At 41.2% G+C, this 23036-nt stretch overlaps 1 protein-coding gene across 2 annotated transcripts; it reads right to left on the reverse strand.

Annotated features, from left to right (window-relative positions):
• Nucleotides 1-1835: 1835 nt before the first annotated feature.
• tmem19 (transmembrane protein 19) lies at nucleotides 1836-20452 on the reverse strand. 2 transcript variants are annotated; one of them, XM_038267143.1, is made up of 8 exons: nucleotides 20319-20452; nucleotides 7275-7422; nucleotides 6024-6137; nucleotides 3406-3543; nucleotides 3255-3331; nucleotides 3005-3182; nucleotides 2595-2804; nucleotides 1836-2512 (listed from the first exon to the last, which is right to left on the reverse strand). In XM_038267143.1, exons 2-8 carry the CDS (start codon nucleotides 7402-7404, stop codon nucleotides 2352-2354), a joined length of 1008 nt encoding a protein of 335 aa, XP_038123071.1. In that variant the 5' UTR covers nucleotides 7405-7422; nucleotides 20319-20452; the 3' UTR covers nucleotides 1836-2351. The 2 variants fall into 2 exon arrangements, with proteins under 2 accessions (XP_038123071.1, XP_038123070.1); XM_038267142.1 differs by lacking the exon at nucleotides 20319-20452 and adding an exon at nucleotides 7972-8159.
• Between the last annotated feature and the right edge of the window lie 2584 nt (nucleotides 20453-23036).

Here is a 23036-nt window from a genome sequence, read left to right on the forward strand (position 1 = left end):
ATATATATATATATATATAATATATTATTATATAATATATTATATATATATATAATATATTATTATTATATATATAATATATTATTAATATATATATATTATATATATATATTATAGTCTATAGATTTTTGTCCAGGAATTGTTAAATGTTTTTTTTTTCTTTCATGAAAAAAAAAAAAAAAATCTGCCTTGAAAAATCAGGTCATTTGTTCACAGAAGTGTTTTTCTGTTTCCCTCATAAAACGACCCAAGTGATTTTTCTATAAACTCAGAATCCAAACCTCTGAAATGTTTGTTTTTTGAAAGATTTGTTTTTATTTATGTTGTGTTCATTATTTCCGTAGGAAAATGATTATTCTAGTATTTCTAAACCTGCAGAATCGGACCTGAAGTCAGACAAGAAGACAATAATCAGTCAGTTATTGTTTAGAAATGAAGCTCTTGTTTAGTTTTTTATGTCCCTGGGGGGGGGGGTCTCCTCAGGACTCTTTGCTGTAAAGAACTCTGGACACTCTTGGGAAACAAAGCACTACATTTCCAATTCTTATTGTGAAGCTGATCGTTCTGATTTGGGGGGAAACTTTATCTTCTCCTGCTGTTTACCCTGGAAAGGTGTGAGAACTTATTTGATCGCCTGATGTTCTGTTCTTTAAACCGACTCCACTTCTTTGTTCCACTCCTGGTTTGGTTTAGTGCCTTTTCTCTCAGACACTCTGAAATAAAAGCAGTGATACCTCTGGAAACCCGGCGCTCCGCCTGAAGTCTTTTCCATCAGGGAGCTGTAGTTGGATCCTGTTTATTTTGGGTTTCGTTATTCGGCAGCATTTTATTTCAGGGACCAGATTTCCGTTTCGAGCTTTGGACGTTCTTCTCTCATCTTTGAATCTGATGAGTTGAAGGTTCAGCAGGAACGTCGGGGTGGTTCATATGTTCTGCAGCTGCTGATCAGAACATCGGATTGAGACAGAATGTTATCAGATTTAAAAAAAGCTGTCTAAGATTGGATCAAATTTGTTTATATCCTGTCCTCCATAGTTTGTCCATCCATTCCTCCTCAGGGTTTTACAGGTTCAACATGTAAAACTACTATTTCTCTAACAAACCCTCAGGTCTCATCTTTCTGCTGCCTCCGAGGTTTTTAGAATAACCAAAAGTACGATAAAAAACATTTCCACTCACTGATTTCAAGATTAAAAAAAAAATAGACCTAAAAAAAAAATAACTAAACTGTAATAACTAATTAGAATTAGCTGAATTTTAAGAGAATGCGCTTAGTTTTCATTTGAGTCTTTATCCGAATGCATCGATCAATATGCTGTACCGCATTACGTCAGCAGATGGCAGTACAACAGTCAGATCATTAAGGTTGCTGCAGCAATTTGTCCTTATCTGGGATTTTGTTTTTTAAGGCTTGTCTAAAAGACTAAAGCTATAACTGGAAAAAAAAAAGCATTAAATAAACCACTAACTTACAAATACTAAAATATGAATCAAACATAAAATGAATTTTATCTGAAGTGAGAAAAAAATCTTAAAAAAAAAAAAAAAAAAAAATACAGCAAAAAAAAAAAAATAATCAAACTGATGAATGTTGATGGTTCTGTGCACTCAGAAAACAAATCTGTGCAAACTAGAAGGTTCCTGCTTTGGGTTGCAAAGCATCAGGGCAAGGTTAGAGATTTAATTTTTTTCCGTTTAAGAGAATAAAGTCATAACATTATGAGAATAAAATTGAAAAATTTCGAGAATGAAGTCATCGGACCACAGCCTGTTTCAGGAAAAGCTTCCAGCTTATAGTTTTTAAAGTTCTGATAGTGAGAATAATTTGCTGCTAACAGACTTAATATTTCCGTATTTGTGAAACTGATTCCAGGGTAAAACTAAACAAGATTCTCTACATTCCTGCTTTTAGGGAAGAAAGTTTCTTATCGGTGTTCCGAGTTTCCAACCCGTCAGGATTCCAGTCACCGCCTGATTTAAAAAGCCACTATTTATGTCACTATAATGTCAAATCTGAAGATTAAATCTCTTAAACTGTAAAGACTTAAATCAGATTTAAAAATCATTGAACTTTATTAATCGGTCAGTGGTTTTGCAGGTGATGCAGCTGCTGGTTGATCCAGCATTTAAATTATCTTCCATTAAAGACTATTGGTGAGTTTTGCTGGTGATTTAAATGTTTTCTTCCGCTGGTTGTGAGAATGTTTAAACTCTTCAAACAGCCGAGGAAGTTGGACCAACAGTTAATGTTCACCTATCCAGCTTCATCAGATGTTCCTCAAAATCACAACCCTGTGAGCAAACGCAGTCCTCAATGTCCGTACCAATCGACTCAGGCGGGCTCAGCTGGTTTATCGAGGCCACAGTCCCCACGCCATCCCAGGCAGGAGGAGGGCGATGACCACGGAGGAGAACAGGTTCACGGCGTTGTTGTCCAGGATGGGCTTCCCACAGATCCTCCTGGTGGTGGCCGACTCGTAGCTCACCACCTTCCCGATGCTCGAGTCGAAGCCTGAGGGTTAAGGCGGGGAGCGGGTTGGTGAATTCAGCCTCAAAGGGAACTGAAACAAACCAGACTGGGAACCGTTACTGACCCGAGTACTGCATGTGGGCCCCCAGGAAGGAATCCAGCATGGATCCCAGCAGCCCGGCCACGCCGCCGTACACCACCACCGGCCACTGGGGGTCAGCCAGGTGCAGGTCGCTAACCGTCAGGAGCTGCATCGCAAAGTAAGCCACGCCCACAGCCGCCCCGCCCAGGAAGCTGGCCGCCAGTCCGACGGGAGTAACGCCTCCGTTGGTCCCTGGATGATCAAGAGCAGAGGAGAAGCAGCAGCTTTGGATCAGATAAAAAACCTCCAGACGGCCTCACAGATCTCACTAATCTCTGATCTGAAAAGTGTGGCCTGCATTTATCTTTAACCCCTGATGGAATATTTTAAACCCGCATGTAGAGAGATGGAGATGTTTGCCATTCATATCTGTTTTTGTTACCCCCCCTCACCTGCTGGGACCTCCTTCCAGGTGGTGATGAGTCTGGGCTGTGATTGGCTGAGGACAGGCCCCACCTCCGACGCCCAGGTGTCCCCCGTGCAGCAAGCGAGCGCCCCCAGCAGAGAGAGGCACATCCAGGAGGCGGAGTACTGTTTCCCAAAGTCGATGGGGATTTCACCGGGTCCCACCTGCAGCACAGCGACCATGAGCTTCATGCAGAGCGGCCATTTAAACTGAGAGCAGCCAGTTTGTATTTTCACCTCGATCATGTAGAGCAGAGCGAGCTCCGTGGGAACGCCGCCGTTACAGAACACCTGAACCCAGTTCCTCTGACCCCCTGACAGGAAAAAAACTCCAGTTTTAGGATTTCTTTAGGTTAGAAATTATTCCAACTACTGAGACTCCTCCCACCTTCTTTGTAGTCGGCATCTATTTTCTTCTTCTTCTCTGCCCCCCATCGGGTCAGCTTGCTGGAGGTGATAAAGAAGGCCAGCAGGGCGGAGAAGAAGCTCAAGTTGGCCATCGTCAAAACGAAGCCCACCAGGAGAGCTGCAAGCGGAAGGTAAAACTGAACTTTTTCCCCTTTTCTCTGTTACAGTAAAATATACCATTAAATTTGTTCACATTTAATAACCATAATTAATTAATTGAATTCTTTCAAAAGCCATCAGACATAAAAACCTGATCACTTTGTTTAAAGAGGGATGCGCCTCATATCAGCATCAGCATCTTTTTGCAACATCTGTTTTGGTCGGATAAGGAAAACTGGGCCAACTTTAATAACAGATGTTTGTGTTTGTGGAGGAAGGAGGGGTCGACCACGTGACAGTGAGTCGGTTGAGGATTTATCAGAGAAACAGAAGCAATGTCAGTGTGCTGTTTTTTTTCCATGTTCAATCATAGAATTTCAGTGTTTGTTAATTTATTCTGCATTAAGCAAATAAGTTGGTCTTCATTTGACTCTTTTTCCTTTTATTATTCATGTCTGTGTTTCATGGTACTTTATATTCACATAATATTGGACTGTGTTTGTTTACCAACCGGCTCAATAAAACATATCTATCTATAGAGATCTATCTATCTATCTATGTAGATCTATTAATATTGTTTTATTAGCCATAAAGTGATATGAATATAGTTTTTAGGCATAATTTCACATGGAGCTGGTGCAACCGAACCCAAACCTGTCCTTTTTTTTTTTTTTTTTTTTTTTATTAAATGGAGTCATCTGCATCTCAGATCCACAGTTTTAGATCTTCAGGTCCCTGGAACATTTAAATAAATCATCATCCATGGTAAATATAAACCAATGGCCAAAATGAAAGCATCACAAACAGCTTTCTGTTTATAAGTTGGGTTTGTGTTGTTTAATTTGAGCAACAACAAGCTGAGCTGTAATCAGAACTTTACATCCACTTCATCATTTCAGTTATTTGGTGTTTTTAATGATTTATATTTATATTTAATTTTCTGGGCAGAAAAATCCAAATTGCTATTGAATAAAAGGAGTTTGGCCTCCATTTTATTTTTAGGCCAAACTCCTCAGTGAGCCAAGAGGACTGTGTCAATATCATTGCTAAACATGTCAGGTTAAATACATAGAAGCTGACACCTTTATGGAAAATAGACTAAAGAATAAAGCCTTTTTTTTTTAAAGCTTTCTATGATATTTTAGGCCCAAAATGTTTCGTTGTTCCATAAAATGCATTAATACTGTGGAAAAAACCCTGCAGTTTGAATAGAGATGTTTGCTCACGTTCCATCATTGATCTGTGAGGCGAACACAAAGGTACGTTCACTGTATGCTAATCGTTTCCAGAACATCAACAGCTAATGAATATCAACAAATAAGGAGCTAGCATCATGTTAGCAAACTGTTAGCTAATTAAACAAAGACTAGCTTCATGTTAGAAAGTTTCCAAAGCATATTTTGTGACAAGCTCATCAAACACGGCTGGACTTTGCACCTCTACCCGTGTTCTCGACTTTGACCTGCACCTGGCAGAACGTTGACTTTCTAAGTCCTCAGATTAGAGCTTTCCTTTGCAAGCCATGCATCCAGATAATAGCCTTTTCTCTGCATCACATTACGCATCGGTAGCTGAATATAACTCGCAGCGATGCGTCCGGTTTTATGCACACCATAACTATGTCACTACATGGAGAATCCATGTTGACAGTTTGTTGTTATCTTGTTCCACCCTGGAAAAAAAACAGCCTCTGAAATGATTAAAAGCACAAATAAAGCATAAAATGCTGCCTCAGATGTCCTTATACAGCAAAGTAAAGCAGCTCAACTTTAACAAACATAATTCGTAGCTCACTAACTGGGTTCAGAGATGCTAACCCCATGGATGCCGGGCCGCAAAGATCAGATTTTGATGTTTCTGTGCTTCTAATTTCAAGAGATCAACATGTGTCTCCATGTGGTGACCGAGCTTGACCTCTAGAAAATGGGCTTTCTGCTGAGCACTCATCTTTACAGAGGATTTCTTTGTAGCAGCGAAGTCGAGATGCTGAAGTTCCCCCGTTTAATGAGGCTCACAATGTCAGCAGTTGAAGACGGGAACTTTCTGTGCAAATGCTTAAAACAATATGTCTTATTGAAACCTGAACACAGGGAGAATTGTTGGGTTTCAAGTCGTTTCTGTTTGATCGCCTCCTTTCTGGGTCAATGGTCGGATGAAATGAGAGAAGAAGGGTTTTCATGGCACCTCTGATGTCAACCGATAGGAAGAAAAACTGCTTTAAAGGCCTGTTTTTATTTTGTTAAAATGGCCCAGTCAAAGTCCAGACAGTAATCAGTCTAAGAGGCAAGATTTAAACATGATGTTCAGGCGCTCTGTTTTTAGCCTAAAAAAAAAAAAGATCCAATCAGGGTTCTGAATACGTAAGGAACGCTTCACATTTCAGAGCCTTACATATGTAATATTTTATTTTTTTTCTCTATTTTGCGTTTGTTAAAAATCCCAATAAAATCTTTTGCGATTTAAAGTTATAAAGAGGGTAAAAGGCCCACATGAACTCACCTCCGAGAGCTCCTGACCGGTCCAGACTGCGTCTCTTCAGCGCTCGACCCGTCAGTGTAAGGGGAACCAAGATGGAGAACAACCATCGCCACGGTGACACCGGCTGCAGGTTCCCTTTAGAACAAAACCAACATGAGGATGTAAAAATACTCTGATGAGCAGAAAATCTTTCTCCAACTCTCAAAAACTAAAAAGTACATAGGGCAAGAAAAATACAGTGGGAGTAAAATGAATAAATACATTTTATAGGTTTAGTTAAAAAGCATCAGTTGGTAATAAAAACATTAGGCGGTTCCTGAAACAGAATCCCTCTGGTTTCAAAGCAGAGAAGGAAAAGCATTGATGGTAAAGATGGCTGAAGACAACCATGGAGGAGCTGAAGCTCATCAGCGGAGTCTCTTTACAACGCGGCTCTACGCTGCACAGAAACAAGGCGGCTTTTCATCATCGTACCGGAGGGGAAATTCTTTGACATTTAGCCTCAAAGATGTGAAAGAAAGCAATCTGAGCAGAACAGAATACACTTTAAAAACATCACTTAGCACTCTGTAAGAGTAAAGACCGTGGAAAACCAACCGAATCAAACCCTAAAACTGCAGAAAACAGCTGCAAACACAGTGATTCTGATCGCATCCTATTAACCCCGTAGAGTCAGCGTCGTCAACACAACACGAACATTTCTGCAGATTCTTCAGGATTAAGAAGCACAAAAATAGTAATAGTGGGATTTCAAAACTACAATAAACATGGGGACAGATCTGTGGGCATAGATGTCGATTAAACCCAAATCTGCTCTGATCCGTTCAGCAGATGATTTGGCAGAGATACAAACAGAGAATTTAAAATAAAAAAAAGACCAGATTCAATTAGGTCAGAAGAATCTGGCTTTGGTCAGGCTGTTTAAATACAGCTGCCATAGTGATGCATGTTGGAGGCAGCATTATGCTGTGGCAATGCTTTTATTTTATTACATCAGAGGAAGTAAATCTAGAACATCTTTTTTTTTTTGGCCAAATTAAGTTAGACCTTAAAAGCAACAACCAGAGTGAAAAATCAGACTGGCTTCTTAATAACTGCAGGAAATAAGCAGATTTTTAAAGCGTGTCCAAGAAGAACCTCGTTATTATACAGAAAGGGCTTCAGGAGGATTCGGAGAAGAGCACATGATTTCACAGTTCAGTTTTAGAAGATAAATTCACACAAGCTTTCAAACATCCAGCCAGAAAAGCTTTTGGCCTACAGGCAGCTTACCAGACACGGCGCTCATGGTGAGGGAGAGGATCCAGAAGAAGAGAGACAGCGCCAAAGTGGCACACAGCACGATCATATCCGTCATCATCTTCAGGTACTCCTTCGACAGGATGTCGTTCTCAGAATCCATGACGACAGCGAGGAAAAGCTGCAGGAGAAGAGATCAAAGTTGTCTGTGTGAAGCTGAATCCCAAGGGAAATAAAAGAACATCCCACTGAAAACTAGAACACCAAATCAGGTTCAGTTTGATGAGCTTTATTCTAATCACATTATTTTTTTTTAAAGGGAGATATTTTCTTTCCCAATGCAGAGCACAAAAGCCCTGCTTTAAGCACGGTGTGGAGGGCTGGTGATGTGGGCGGGCTGGTCAGCCTTCAGACCCTGAAGTGTAAACAGGAGCATTACCTCATCAGCTTAAAGTAATACAGAGTCCAATGTGAGGCAATCCAACCCAAACTGCGCTTTTTATGTCTTATTGCTATTATAACCGTTAGATCATTTACACACCCTTCGAGTTATAAATCAATTCTGCTTTTATAAATAACGTCAAAAAATTAATCTTTGAATCCTGTCCTCACTGTATGTCATCACCAAGGTTAAGTAGATTAATTTTAACGGTATTAATAAACCAACATCTATTTTTAACAAAGTATAAAATCGACATTTTGCGGAATTTAAGAAATATTTCGGACTCACCGCTTTTCGGGGCCATTGTGGCTTAACTTCACTCCCTCTCTCACTGTAGAACCGGATATAACCGACTGGTTGACTTATAAAAATGCGGTTTTATTTCGTAAAGATACTGAGGAGAAAAAACGTAAATCGATCAGCTCATCGACTGAAGCTGGGTGCTAACTGAACGTAAGCTACGGCGGAAGTGAACCGGCGGGGCGATATAAGTGCCGGACCAGTTTCCGCCTTTACTCTTAAAGGGACAGTAACCAATTCCAACCAATTATGAAGCGTAAATCAACCTAAGACTTCTCAGCAGGGTTAAAACCCTAATGTTTTCAGACCCGTAAAAATAATATTGCCTGACTTACTCCGATCAGTTATATCTGGTGTATAAAAATGCAATTTTCTTGGTATTATAAATAAAATTTTTATTTAGAAACAGCTGTTAAACAGTCATTTTAAATGCAGCATTTACCAAAATCCTTAAGATCGAACATAGAAACTGATCTATTATAGAATCAAATATCACTTCTCTCTATCCTTAATACCAAATTGTATTTTTACTTGTGTTGGAGCAGAATCCTTTCATGATGATGGCGTCAAAACCAGAAGTAAATATTGACATATTTTGTCTCTGTCATCATTTATCAAATGTTGGTTATGTTCTGCAACCCCAGATTCTATGAGTAGCCTATATGAAATAAATAATTTTGTTATATTCCTTGTGGTTTAGTGAGGGTTGTCACATTTTTTGTGATTGTCAAATCACAATTGTCAAAATTAACAAGAATAAATAAAAATAAATTAAAACTTTAATTGTATTAATGACAAAGCTTAGTTAATAAAACTATTTAATCATAATCCCTTATCTTATTCTATTGAACGGTTATTGATCACTTAATCAAAAAGGTACACCTGTGACAACTAACACTTTACTGATTAATAGATGTAGGGGGAAAAATATATTAATCTTTAGTTAAACTTTTAAATGTTAAATATAATTAAATGGCTTATTATTAAATTACTTAATAGTTATTTATCAATAAAGACAGCTAGTTTACTTTTTATTTTTCCATTCCTCGGATTTTAAACTAAATAGGATAGACGTGTCTTACTGATCAGGGAACCCATATCCCAGATCCCTTCTGTGATTGGCCCATCAGGCCAAACGGCGTCTCCTCTGCCAGGAGCCCCGGCTGCCTGTCAGCAGCCAGAGACTCAAGGAAACTTTGAATTTCTTCAGACATAAACAAAAATAATCAGAACCACAAGAAGCTACTCAAAAGTGGTAGGAACCAGGACTGATCCCCCTGTAAAGATTCGATCAAGATAAATGTTTGTGGATGCCTTATCCAGTTTGAATTAACTGTGTAAATTCCTGTAAGGCTGTTTGCTTTCCGTCTGTTTAACGGAGGAGGCAGGATTCATTCAGCCAGTTTCCTCACAGATCTTATACTTCATATGGTGCTGAAATCAAAATAAAGGACCAAGACGTTTATAAGACATTCGCGATAATTGTCCAGGACCAGGACTACCTTTTAGATATAGAGAGAGTTCCAGCTAATAAAACTGTATGAGAATTAAGTTATTTCTTAGAAAATAAACATCATTTTTCTTTCTAGACTTTCTTCCCAGTTCTACTGTAGATGTGTTTGTTTCTAACTCCGGGTTTGGCAATCCTTTGTCTTCTTGTCTTTACTTCTTTAACTATTTAAACCCTAAAGTTATTTTACTTTTCAGAGCTCAAAATCATAATACGGAAACCCTTTCTCAAACCCAGAGAGACCAGCAGACATCTGATAAGCAGATTATCAGTTTGATACTAATAGTCAAATACGGCCGTGGTAATACCATCAGAGGCCTGTTCCACTAAAGCTAAGAGATAAAGTCTGGCTTGACCTAGCATGATCAATTCCTTCGTCCATAGGTGGAAGTAATCGAACTAAATCCAAGAAAGGTTAACATTCATTGATTCAGCAAACAATGGCGGTTTGACTAAATGCCTAAACAGCCTAAAATACATAGACTGACAATTTCTCTGAACAAAAATAATTAGAATTTCAGAAGTAACTTTTTCCTCAAATTACAAATTCAAAAACGGAAAGCTTTAAAAAACGCTGTCAAACATCAGGTATGATTTAACAACATTCTGTTGTTTCCAGAAATCACAGCAGCAGATAATCTGGCCCTTAAAGGGGAACACCTTTTCTTTTTTACATTGGTCCCTTGATTTTCCGTTATCACATCATGTTCTACTCACCCATATGAGTTTAGTGTCATTTGGAGCCGTTCTGAAGATATTCCGTTAGGTTATATCCAGTAACGTCTTCCTATGGGCAACGACTTGAAGGCACAAACTAAACTGTTCATCATTTATTCTTTATGGTACGCCAGCATTCAGAACATGGAGGCCAATCACTGTCCCCCAGACATCCGCCGTTAGATTTTTATATTCATATTTTGCTAACTAATCAGAACCTCTTACAACGGATCTTAATACGAATTAACAAATCCAATGATAAATAGTCATTGATTTTTTTCCTTTTTATTTCTCAATTGCATTAAAGATTTTTATCTTTTTTATAATAGAAAGGGTTAAACTGTGGTGGGAAAAGATCTATCTCTATTAATTTCCTTTTTTGTGTATTTATTATATGTGCTGATTTTCATAGATTCTGGCCTCTGAGCCCAGAGTTATTAAAGTGAAAGTTTATTCTATTAGGGAAGTGTTTGGGATAAAAATAAATAGTTCTAATAACATCTAGACTCTTTCTCAGGATTTATTTCATAAAGTGTGTTATTTCCGAATTGAGACCTTCACAGACTTTATTAGAAAGAGACAAATGCCTTCTAGTCAGAGCCGGGCTGAACATCATGCAGTCAGGGCTGTTGCCTCTTTCTCATTTTACTTTGCAAAGTAAAATAAAATGGCGACTGAGTGAAATCCGTCGATCTCCGTTCATTTAACTGGACTTTATAGTTGAATACCTTTTTCCCACAACAACAGCAATCCCTAACTCTGAGCATGAACCTGGCGACAGTGGAGAGGAAAAGCTCTAATTTAACAGGAAGAAACCTCCAGCAGAACCAGAACCGGGCTCAGCGTGAGCGGCCATCTGCTGAGTGGGTTCTAATGCATAGAATTACACACAATTAGCAGATATTCTGGACTCAAACCGTAAAGGTATCGTAACAGGCAAGTGTAGGTAGCGGATGCTAACCCCAGAAGAGCGGTTATGCTCATGCAGGTGATTGTTGGGAAAAAAAATACAGCACACATTAAAACAGAAACAGTGTCCACATAGAAAGTTATGGTAATAATGGCATTAATAATGGCTACTATAATAATGTTGAAATAATTAAAGTCGTAGGGAAGCGGCTGTTCCAATCGTTGCATTTCTGAATTCTCATGAGTGGTGCCCAATTTTATACGAGTGAATAAAGTGAATGTGATTGGTCGATTATTAAGGGGGCGGGATTGTTGTGGCGGAAGGTTCACAACCAGTTTGGTTGTGGCCGGTTTGTTGGAAGCATCTTGCTAACCAGTTAGCATCTTAGTGCCAGCAGGTTCCCAATGGGAAATTCCATTGGGACCAAGTAGCACTAAATTGGTGACTTAGAAACGACGCTGTCAAGGAACGCTATGGACAGCGGAAACATGCAAGAGGAGGAGAGTTTAGTGTCGGAGGTCGTGGATGAGTCTCCTCCGTCATCCATTTTTTATTTAGAGGAGGAAAGCGGGGACGAAGATGTTGTGGAAGAGGACGCCAGGGCGGCAGAAGCTTGGTTTGGTGTAGAAGGCTTCCAGCCGTACATGTTTGAGCCCTTGCCTCGCAACGCTGCCAGTTCTGTTAGCTCTACGCCTGCCGAAGACACAGACGTCCATCCCCGTGAACACTGGGACGCAACTCAATGGGAAAGGAAAGGATTCTGATTTCAACCGTTGCGTATATTAGCTGCGACACATGAATCAAGATGCTGTGACCGAAAACATTTGATTGACAGATGACCGTTGATATATAATTGGCCGAATTTAGGTGTTCAGGCTGACGTAGAACTAACTGGCCTGCAGAAGATAATGAAAAAAAAAAGATTTAAAAATAGGATTTTTTAAATTTAAATAGAAATTCTAATAAAGAGTAAATTTATACACATGTTTAAGCCAGAAAGATTTGACATTCAAATATGACTTACCGATGACTTTAACGTACTATACTGCATAGAATATATTTTTGTGGTTTTTAAAGTACGCTGTTAAAATACCACAACATAGAGATGATGTGAGGGAACGTATCGGTTTCTGATCGGTGTGACGCTCAGCGAGCAGATATGGCTCCAGGATTGAGCTGTTAGTCTGGTGTGGCTGCGATAAACAAATCACCATGGTAACTGATGCATAACTGCCTGCATGAATCCGAGTTTGGGGCAAAATCAGGCCAGGATATCTGGAAAATCCCGACTTAATCCCTTATCTTGGTTTAATGAAATAGTTCCCCAGAGAGACCAACAGAGATTTGATAAATAGACGATCAATATAACGTGCGTCGCTTCAGGGCATGGGCGGCTCGTTGTTGATGCCTGGGCAATGAATGCTGCTCTCAGTCTAGGAAATCCTGGAGGTTCATCAGTTCATGGCAAACTTTGGTTATGGAGCAGGTCAACCATCTAAAGCAGCAATTCCACCTCCGAATGCCTCAAAATCTAACAGCTAAAGGTTTTAGACGGGCCTAGTCCAAGTCTGGAAATACTTTCCAGAATTTCTGCAAGGGGGAAATATTTTTCACATTCCTGTGTCTTTTGGTTAATTGAATCATAATCAGAATAATAATATATATATTTTTTAATCATACTTTTAAACTTTCATGATTGAAAAGGCATACAGATCTTTATATATTGAATTTGCTGGTTTTGTGAACCAAACTGAACATTTAATTAAAGATTATAATACAGTTACATAAATTTAGGTTCTTTCTCTACATCCTATTGTTTGTTTTAATTCCTGCTCATAAAGCAAACCCAAGAAATAAAAACCACCTACCCAAAATATCTACCTCCTCAGAATAATATCATTCCCAGGATATGGCCTGTCCTGGTAGTTAAAAGCTTGATTGGTGACGTTCGCTCAGCTCTGGCCCCACGTGACAGGTTCTCATCCTAACAGTGGTGAAAGCAGCAGAGCAACAAGCAGATCTCTGTCTCCTTACATTTAAACACAAGCTCTGTTCTCCTGCTGCAGAAAAATCCCCCGCTGGCAACATCTACATCAATCACATGACTGTAAATGACGCTTCACACAGCTGGTTGGACATTTCCCGTTCCCATAACAACTCTTTGATTCAGTTCTGGTTCATATTACGTTGATTTTTCTTAACTATACTGAAACTTTATGCTTTAGAGTTATGATTGAGATTAGATCTTAGTTTAAGAATTATATTTTGTAAAAAAGACTTCATGCTTTCACTCTAAAGTACAGTGGAGGATGCAATGCTGTAATGCTGTGGGCTTTTTCTCTTTTTATTACATAAAAAAGTAATATAAAACTCAAAGGGTCTCATTCAAACACCTTCCAGGTATTCATAATACTGTGCACATGTATTTGTAGGAAATATTTCTTAATCCCGCCAACTTTCTGTATGACAGCATTCGACTCTTTTGAAGGAGGATTCAGGAGAGTTTTTTTAAATGATGTCACTCTTGTGGCCTATATTTTGAAAGTGGTCTGACAGGAAATAGATTGGTGAGAGACGATGAACACATGCAGGAAACATCTCTATATACTTTGGATGGCTGAATAAAGGACTGACACTTTTAGGTCAGTGGGTTGTTGATTGATGGTTCTTTGGGATAATGATCCATTCCAGTCTTCCCAGATAGTGACTCTGGTGTTCCGGTATTTTTCAGTTGATGGCAGGCTTGGACCTTGGAGATTCTTCAAATTTTCAAACCCGACTAACTTTCATCTTAGGGGAAAAGTTTGGAACCTCTTTTCAGACCTTGGTAAAAGGGCGACCTGCCATTCAAAGGTCTATATCAGCGGTCACCAACCTTTTTGTCATGATGGGTTTACTGAAGGCGACCCAGTTATGCAGAACACCACTGACGGACACAAGGATGAAAAGTTCAACAGTTTATTTAAGCACAAACACACAGAATGTACTGATTCTGGTTCGGGGCCTGGATACTGGTTCACCGGAGTCTGCGTGAGAGACAGCACAGTTAGCGGTTTGTTGGCAGGGTTTAACTTCCAGAAGTTCACTGATTGTACCTTGAGGGTTCTTGAGGTTAACTTTGGGAGAGTCACTGTTGGTTCTGGAGAAGGGTTCATCAGCAGAGTCCGTTAGCTGCTTCAGCGTCTCACGTCTTGTTAGAACAGACCTTGGCTTGGAAGTCCCAGCTCAGTCCTGAGCTGCTTGAGGTTTCTCAGAGGGATCTTCAGGGTTTGGCTCAGAGGGTCGGCTCGGCAGGTTAGCTCTTCCAGAGCTTTCTCAGAGGAGGCACAGGTTTTCCTGGAAGACAGAGATAATAGTTAGAATCCAGACTGTATTCAAAGTCATGGAGATACTCAGAGGATCTAGGCTTTAGCGCTGACCAACTGGAACAACACTGCGGCGTTGAGGCAAGGTCTGAAGACAGCTTAAGTAGTGGATCCTCTGATGATCCTGACGAGCTGCAGCTGTGCAGGGGGCTCCCTCAGAGGATCCACGGCGGACTCTGCTGGAGAAAGATGGGATTTCTCCAGCTCCCAACAGTACCCCCCCCTCAACGACCGCCCCTTGGCGGTCCGGAAGAGGTAGATGGGCGGGAACGCTCGTACTCCTCGATGAGTGCAGGATCGAGGATGTACGAGCCTGGGACCCACTGGCGATCCTCTGGTCCGTAGCCCTCCCAGTCGACGAGGTACTGCCATCCGCGACCTCGTCGACGGGAGTCCACGATGCGGCGCACTGTGAAGGCCGGATGACCATCGACCTCCAGGGCGGGTGGTGGGGAGTCGGACGGTGGGCACAAAGGGCTCGAAGAAACAGGCTTGATCTGGGACACGTGGAACGTAGGGTGGATTCGGAGGGACTGAGGTAGTTGGAGACGAACAGCTGAGGGGTTGATGACTCGAGTGATCCTATAGGGTCCGATGAATCTTGGGGAGAGTTTTCGAGACATCCCCTTGAGGGGGATGTCTCGAGTGGAGAGCCATACCTCCTGGCCCTCAGAGTACTCGGGGGCGGGACGTCTCTTGGCGTCAGCGAAGCGTTTAACAGACACTGATGACTGGTTGAGTGGCGATGGTCTCCCTCCAAATCCTCTGGCAACGGCGGATGTGTTGATTGACGGACAGCACCGATATCTCTCTCTCATCTGCGGGAAAAAGAGGTGGTTGATACCCGAGACTGACCTGGAATGGGGATTGTCCAGTGGATGCAGATCTGAGGGAGTTATGGGCATATTCAATCCATGGGAGAAATTGGCTCCAATCCAGGGGGTTGTTCGATGTGAGGCAGCAAAGGGTGGATTCCAACTGTTGGTTCATGCGCTCGGTCTGACCATTCGATTGGGGGTGGTAACCTGAGGTGAGAGAGGGTTTGCAGCCGAGCGCAGAGCAGAATGCCTTCCATACCTGGGAGATGAATTGAGGACCTCTGTCCGAGAGGATCTCTTGGGGGATGCCGTGAAGCCGGAAAACATGTTTAATGAGGAGCTGAGCTGTCTGGAAGGCCGTGGGAAGCTTTCTGAGGGGAACAAGGTGGCAGGACTTCGAGAAGCGGTCAACAATGGTGAGTATAGTGGACATACTTCGAGAGACAGGGAGACCGGTGACAAAATCAATGGCGATATGGGACTAGGGACGCGAGGGAACAGGAAGTGGTTGAAGCAGGCCAGAAGGAGGTTGGTGTGAGGCTTTGTTACGGGCACATGTGGGGCAAGCCAACACATACTCCTTTACGTCCCTGTGGAGAGAGGGCCACCAGAAGCGTCTGGAGATGAGAGCTACTGTTCTACTGACTCCAGGATGAGCAGAGAAAAAGGAAAAAGGCTCCTTTCAAGGCGCTTTGGTTCCATCCGGAAGCTGCCGCTTTAACCTGGAAGTTAATAGAAAATTCAGCCACCGAAGAGTTTCCCTGTTTAAGGTTGAAAAGAGCTCTAGAATCAATAGTTTGGTCAGTGTCCTGGTTGAAGACCTGGGTAAATTCAGAAATGAAATCAGAGTAGTAGCAATTTAAACTATCGTCAGCGGCAAATCTTGCCTGAGCCCATTCCAAGGCTCTTCCTGTTAACTGAGAGAGAATTAAAGTTATCTTCTTGTGATCCGTGGAAAAACAGCCAGGGGAGTTCTGAAAAATCAACCGACATTGAAATAAAAATCCTTTGCAATCTTTCATGTTACCAGAAAATCTTTCTGGGAGACTAGGACGGAACTCTGATGACGTCACAGCTGGTGACCTCGGAGGAGGGACTGGACCCGGAAATGGTTGCTGTACTGGCGCAGCATTAGCGCTGTACACGTAGTTAGCATAGCTTTGAATAGCTTGATTCTGTCTTTCAATGTGGGTGTTTAACTCACGTAGCGCCAGGCCGTGCCCATGGATTTGGGCAGCCTGTTCCTCTAGTCGATGGATGTAGTGATCTGCTGGGCCTAGAGTTTGGCCGCAGTGTTCTGTCATGATGGGTTCACTGAAGGCGACCCAGTTATGCAGAACACCACTGACGGACACAAGGATGAAAAGTTCAACAGTTTATTTAAGCACAAACACACAGAATGTACTGATTCTGGTTCGGGGCCTGGATACTGGTTCACCGGAGTCTGCGTGAGAGACAGCACAGTTAGCGGTTTGTTGGCAGGGTTTAACTTCCAGAAGTTCACTGATTGTACCTTGAGGGTTCTTGAGGTTAACTTTGGGAGAGTCACTGTTGGTTCTGGAGCAGGGTTCATCAGCAGAGTCCGTTAGCTGCTTCAGCGTCTCACGTCTTGTTAGAACAGACCTTGGCTTGGAAGTCCCAGCTCAGTCCTGAGCTGCTTGAGGTTTCTCAGAGGGATCTTCAGGGTTTGGCTCAGAGGGTCGGCTCGGCAGGTTAGCTCTTCCAGAGCTTTCTCAGAGGAGGCACAGGTTTTCCTGGAAGACAGAGATAATAGTTAGAATCCAGACTGGATTCAAAGTCATCGAGATACTCAGAGGATCTAGGCTTTAGCGCTGACCAACTGGAACAACACTGCGGCGTTGAGGCAAGGTCTGAAGACAGCTTAAGTAGTGGATCCTCTGATGATCCTGACGAGCTGCAGCTGTGCAGGGGGCTCCCTCAGAGGATCCACGGCGGACTCTGCTGGAGAAAGATGGGATTTCTCCAGCTCCCAACACTTTTAGAGTTGAGGGCTAATTCAGGGGTACTGAGTCACAGGAAGGGCTACCAAAACTGACCTATGAATTACAAGGGTCAACGTTCACCTAAACTTGATACATTATATACATATTTTTATTGTTTCTTTACATTTCTAATTTTCTTTTAGACATTTTCATTTTGAAATCTCTATAAATGCTTAAATGCCATATATGATTAAGTGATGAAATGTTCTATAACTGATTAAAAAAAGAAGCAACAGAATACAATGAAATTTCAAATGTAGCTCACTGTTAAGTTTTTCTATTTTCAGAAGACTCTAAGGGCCCCCCTTGTGGTCCTTGAGGGCCCCTTGGTGCCTGCGGGCACCATGTTGGTGACCCCTGGTCTATATCTTTACATGTGTCTGAACCTGCAGCTGCTCCTAAAGACCAACAAACTCACCAAAGTCACTTTTACCTAAAAGTTTGGTCATAGAGCCGTTAAGATGATCAGTTCTTTAAAATATTGCTGACAGTTTATATTTTTCACATCAAGTTGGTTTTATCCTGCACACGTTACTTTCCCAGTGGGACAAAAGAGAGGTTCAGTGTGTTACATATAAAGCTAACATCAGATATCTCCCATTTTTAAGGTTAAAACATCTGTGTTTTTCATGTAATCAAATATTTCTGCTAGTGAAAGAACCCCCCCCGGCTGAAGTCTGGTGATCTGATCCTGTGTGTTCTGATGTTAAGCCTAGCGTCTGATTGTGTCATGCTGCAGTTCTGTTCTGTCATTATGACCAAAATAGTACCTTGATGTAACAGATGTTACTGCATAACAGCATGGAGCCCAGAGGCAACCTGAGGTAACAGCGGAGGGATGACTTTAACCCCGCCCCCAGCCGCTCTGGTCCTTTCAGAAGATCCAGAGACTGCAGGAAGCCATGCAGGTCCTGCCTTTTGGATTTCCCATTCCTCTGGTTCTTGGTCAATTCCACTAGAGCCGCAGTAATTAATTAAAAATCATCGGGGTCCGAATAAAGAAAATCAACAACCAGTAAAGGTCCAGAGGCATTTTAATTGTAATCAGTTACTTTAAACAGAATTTAACACTGAAATAAAATGAGGTGTTTATGCCTCCATGTTATACATAAAGAAATATTTTAAAAATAGAAAATTTTTCCATTTTAAAATCTATAGTGTTTTTTTAAGTAGAGAACAGCAATAATTCAGTTTGTTATGTAGATAATTTCCTGATTCCCATATTTTCTCAAACCCCTGAACTGATGGTTTGTTATTTTCTTTCTTTTTTCTGTCTTAATGTTGGCAGTGGGCTTTAGGCTGCCCTGCAAGGCTTTAAACCTGGGTTTAACCGGAGACTAAGCCATTCTCAAGCACATATCAAGGAGCTCGTTCTGAGCCTGGATCCAGATTTATTGTTGATTCTGTTCATGGTGGAGAATCCTGCTTCACAGCAGCAGGTTGAGCCAAACATCCTCTAAATGTGCAGGGTCATCTTTGAGCACGCCATTTCACTTTTCTTTCACCAGTTCACCGCAGTTCTTCCAGCAGTCCACACTTTCTCTGCTCTCTTTTTCTCATGGTCTTCTCCTTCTTTCCCATCGCCCGGCTTGCCACAGGTTTGCCTGCTGTGTCTAAAAGTAGCAGCAGCAGCAACCCAGACTGACAGCTCATTGGCTCATTTGGATCACGTGCAGCCTGGAGCCGGACGCTCCCCAGGGCTTTACCGTATTAACAGGAGAAGAGGAGCAAGAGAAGTTAGACACTGTTGTCAGACAGCATGCGGTAATTTATAAATGTTTTAAATCAGGTTGGGTCCGGATCCGGACCGCGGTCCTCTAATCCGTGTCCTCTGCTCTAGAGCCTCTTTCCTACAGAAAATACCGCGTTAAAGCGTGTTTTTCAAACATGGGTCGACCTATTAACAATCATCATTTGGCCCCCTTCCTATTGGCTAATAAAGCTGGTCTAACCCCTTGCTGGCAGCTGCGTGGCCTCTGTCCCATTGTTGCCTGTCTGGTGAAACCATCAGGCTGGGTTAGCATTGCTGATGTTACCAGTGCAACAGAAATCAGGGAAGTAAACAATGGAGAGCAACATGGAAGGAGGCAGGGTGTAGTCAGTATTAATTATTGTTTCTCTCTATTATCTGTCTGAATCCCTCTCATCAGAGCTGCTCCATGTTTATCCAATGTAAACAGAGTTGTATCTGCCTGTTAGATCAGAAGCGACTGGCGCGGCGTGTTGACGTCCGTACGTTGAGTTCAATAGTGTCAGGTAATTTAGTAGGTCATTCTGGTTCTGGTGTTCCCACAGCATGCCAATCAGAGCCGAGGAGATTTTAACACGGGTCGCTTGCCGAGTCGTTTGACCCGAGTAGACACGCATCAGTGAGCTTTTCCCACTGCCACTATAATCCCGGGTTTAAATTTTGTTTTTGGCCAGTGGGAAAGAGATAATTAGACAAATCCTTCATATGCAGTCATGATAGCCAAAAAAGAACATGCTACACCTCGGCCTTGTCAAGTTTAAGTGTAAAGAAAATGTGGTCAAATAAAAAAACAAACATATAAATACTAAATCAGAAGTTTAAAGTTAGAATATGGCTCATGCCATAAAGAAGAAGTGGATAATTTTAGCCTGAAGCTACACATCTTTATACAAACAGGCTGATTGGTAGGTATGTTTTAGTTAAATATCACCAGGACACAGAAATCAGCTTTGGGTTAGAAATTCTACTGCTAGATGTGACCGTAGGGTCCCGTATATTTCCTATAAAGAGAACAAGAAAGAGCAGCAGAGAAAGCAAACCTTGAATCCCTCCAGTGTTTCAAACAGGAGGATTAATCTAAAAGCTAGAAAAGAAGCTTTGATTAGGAAGGAAAACACACTGTGTTTGTAAAAGAAGCCATAACTCTTTTCAAATATCCAAGAGATGTTTCAACCGATACTGATATCATAGAAAAAATAAAATATTTGCAAAGGTAATGCTGAACCTTAAGCTAATATAGAATCAAGAGAAATTTTACATACCGGGCCGAAATGAGTCGATGGAGATCAGAGAAAGTTTGAGTTTTTTTTTGAAGAAGCTGAATGTTTTTAAATGGAACCAGGATCCTCCCCCTTGGAGGCAGATAAATGGGAGATTCTATTAACATCCACGAGATCTATAAAAGAAAGAGCCGTGAAAACTCTAACCACATCATTACGGCCATGTTTACTCACAGCTGCTAAGAAAGAAATCTTGGAAAAAGGAAGAAAATTAGGCAAAATTTCTAATTCTACGCATGCTTATCAGGGAAAGCCTGGTCCCAATCAGATTCCTAAAACAGGTCAAAGGATTTAAACAAGTACTTTCAATATATTCCTTCACGTGTCCAACTTGAGATTGTTTGTAACTCTGACCACTTCTCATTTTGACAGTGTAGAATAACGAATACTGCGATATTAGCATGCTCTCTTACTCAAACTTCATCAAACAGGTATATAATGAAATATATAGGTAAAAATGAAAATGCATAAATTAAATGACTCTGTGGCATCAAAACTTGCTGTTATAAATCAGAGAAAGTTTAATACCCAACAGGATAATTACATAAGAGAAAAGAAAGGGGGTAAAAATGTACTTTTAAATGGTAATTTTATTGATTAAGAGAAAACAAAGTGATCCAAACCCACCGGACTCCTCAAACAGAATCCCAGAGTCTCTAAACAAACTATAATTTAACTCAAAGTTCTGTTCTGCATTCGGCAGAAACACCTTGATGATTCCAACTTAAACATTATCTTATTTAACAAGGCTCACTGTAACCCTACGGTCAAACACTGTGGTGGTAGCATGATGGTCTGCGCTTCTTTCCTGCTTCATGGCCTCCATGATAAACTGGGATTAATGGATCTAGAAAATCCTAAACACATGTCATCTCAAAGCACTTTCCAGTCACCAGATCATCCAGTCAGATTGATTCAAAGTTTTCTATCTAAGGAAAACCAGCTGATTGCATCGACTCATTGACTCTTCAGCAATCCCTCACACTAAGCATGCTTGTAGCGACAGTGGAGAGGAAAAACTCCCTTTGAACAGGAAGAAACCTCCAGCAGAACCAGGCTCGGAGTGAGCGGCCATCTGCTGAGGCCCACTGGGGTTCAAGGAGACAGAAGCAGACATAGAAAAAGAAGCTGTAAAAGGCGGCCCCGTCCAGGAAACACACAGCCAGGCAGACGAGCTCCGAGCCAGCTCCCATGTCAGAGGATGAAGAGAGCACATCCAGTTAGTCACAGTCAGAGAAACAGGACTACACTGGAAAACAGGCCAAGCTCCAACATCGGCCAAGAGTGAATTTGGGAGTGGCGGTCTAGTGTTTAGGGCATAGGGCTTGGAGTCTAGAGGTTGTGAGTTCAAAAGCTACGGCCACTCTTAGTAAGACCCATAACCCCTGATTGCTCCACGAGGGCTGCACAGTGGCAGCCCAATGCCACTGTAGGAGGAAGGGGTGGATGGGAGTTACATAAAGGCAACCAGACGCACTGAGAGTCATTCCTTAATGATTCATCTGGATATAATGCATTGTGAAGTGGACAAAGTGACTAAGAGAGATTCACAGAGCAAGACGAGCCTTTGAACAAATCATTTTATGCAAGGAATATTCGCTTTAGTTTCCTCTGGCAATTTGACACATCTAAACAACCAAAATCTATGGATTAGTGAGACCAGCATTAGAATGATGCCACTGATAAACAGAGGGACTCTTTTATTTTCCCAGAATCATTCCAGTTTAGTGCCACCCACATTCCTTTTGGCTGTCACTAATACCACTGATGAATACAGAGTCTCTCTTTTTTTTCTAAGAATCTTTCCAATAAAGCTCCACACAGAATATTCTAGGCTTCTCCTTGCAAAGACATTTTAATTCAAATGATCTGAATCAATCGCAGTAAAGCGGATATAATTGTGTTGCTCTGGCTCTGTGGGATAAGCCAAAAAAAAAAAAAATCCACAAACCTTTAGAGAAAAACAAAAATATCAAAGATAAAGTCTAACTTGTGGACATAAAAAGAAAATCTTAAATTCTTTGATGTGTTGTAGATCCATGGGAGAAGGTTGTTGTTGATGGTTTTGCAGATAGTCTAGCATCCTTGTGAAAAAATCTCAGTGTGCACTTGTGTATTATCAGAGTGTACAATTTGTACAAAAATCTGATTTCTAAATGTATGCATTGTAGCCCAAAACATCCCATAAATGCTAGATCAAAATTAAATTTAGAAAATTTTTAAATGGTTCATTGTAACACAGAGGATCAAAGGTTTCTCAGCAGTAAATTGATACAAACCTCTCAGCTTAACCAATCATCAATGGTTTAGCAAATATATCAGAATATTTATCTGGTCATTTCCATGTTATTATGTGTTACATTTTAAATCACGATAATAAGAAAACTGGAAAGGTCTGCTTTGTTTCAAAATGCTAGTGGTGCTGGTGGTGGAGGTGTCATAGTTTTGAACCAGAACCTTGCACTCATAAAGTCAGCCATTAACTAAGACCTTCTAGAGTGGAATGTTGGGCTATCTGGGTGACGTCTTTCTGTCCAATTACTCGGCACACAGATATGTTATTTTAATGGCTAATGTTTAAAACTGGACCCTCTTTAGCCTGTTCAGGTTTAGCCTAGCTTAGAATGTTAGGGATCAGATTCTCTTAGTCCATTTGAAGAACTGTTACAACATCTTAACATGACATAAGTTGTGAATTGG

The sequence above is a fragment of the Cyprinodon tularosa genome, unplaced genomic scaffold (genome assembly GCF_016077235.1).
Source record: "Cyprinodon tularosa strain WSP-4 unplaced genomic scaffold, ASM1607723v1 ctg663, whole genome shotgun sequence".
In the NCBI taxonomy this organism is placed as follows: Eukaryota; Metazoa; Chordata; class Actinopteri; order Cyprinodontiformes; family Cyprinodontidae; genus Cyprinodon; species Cyprinodon tularosa.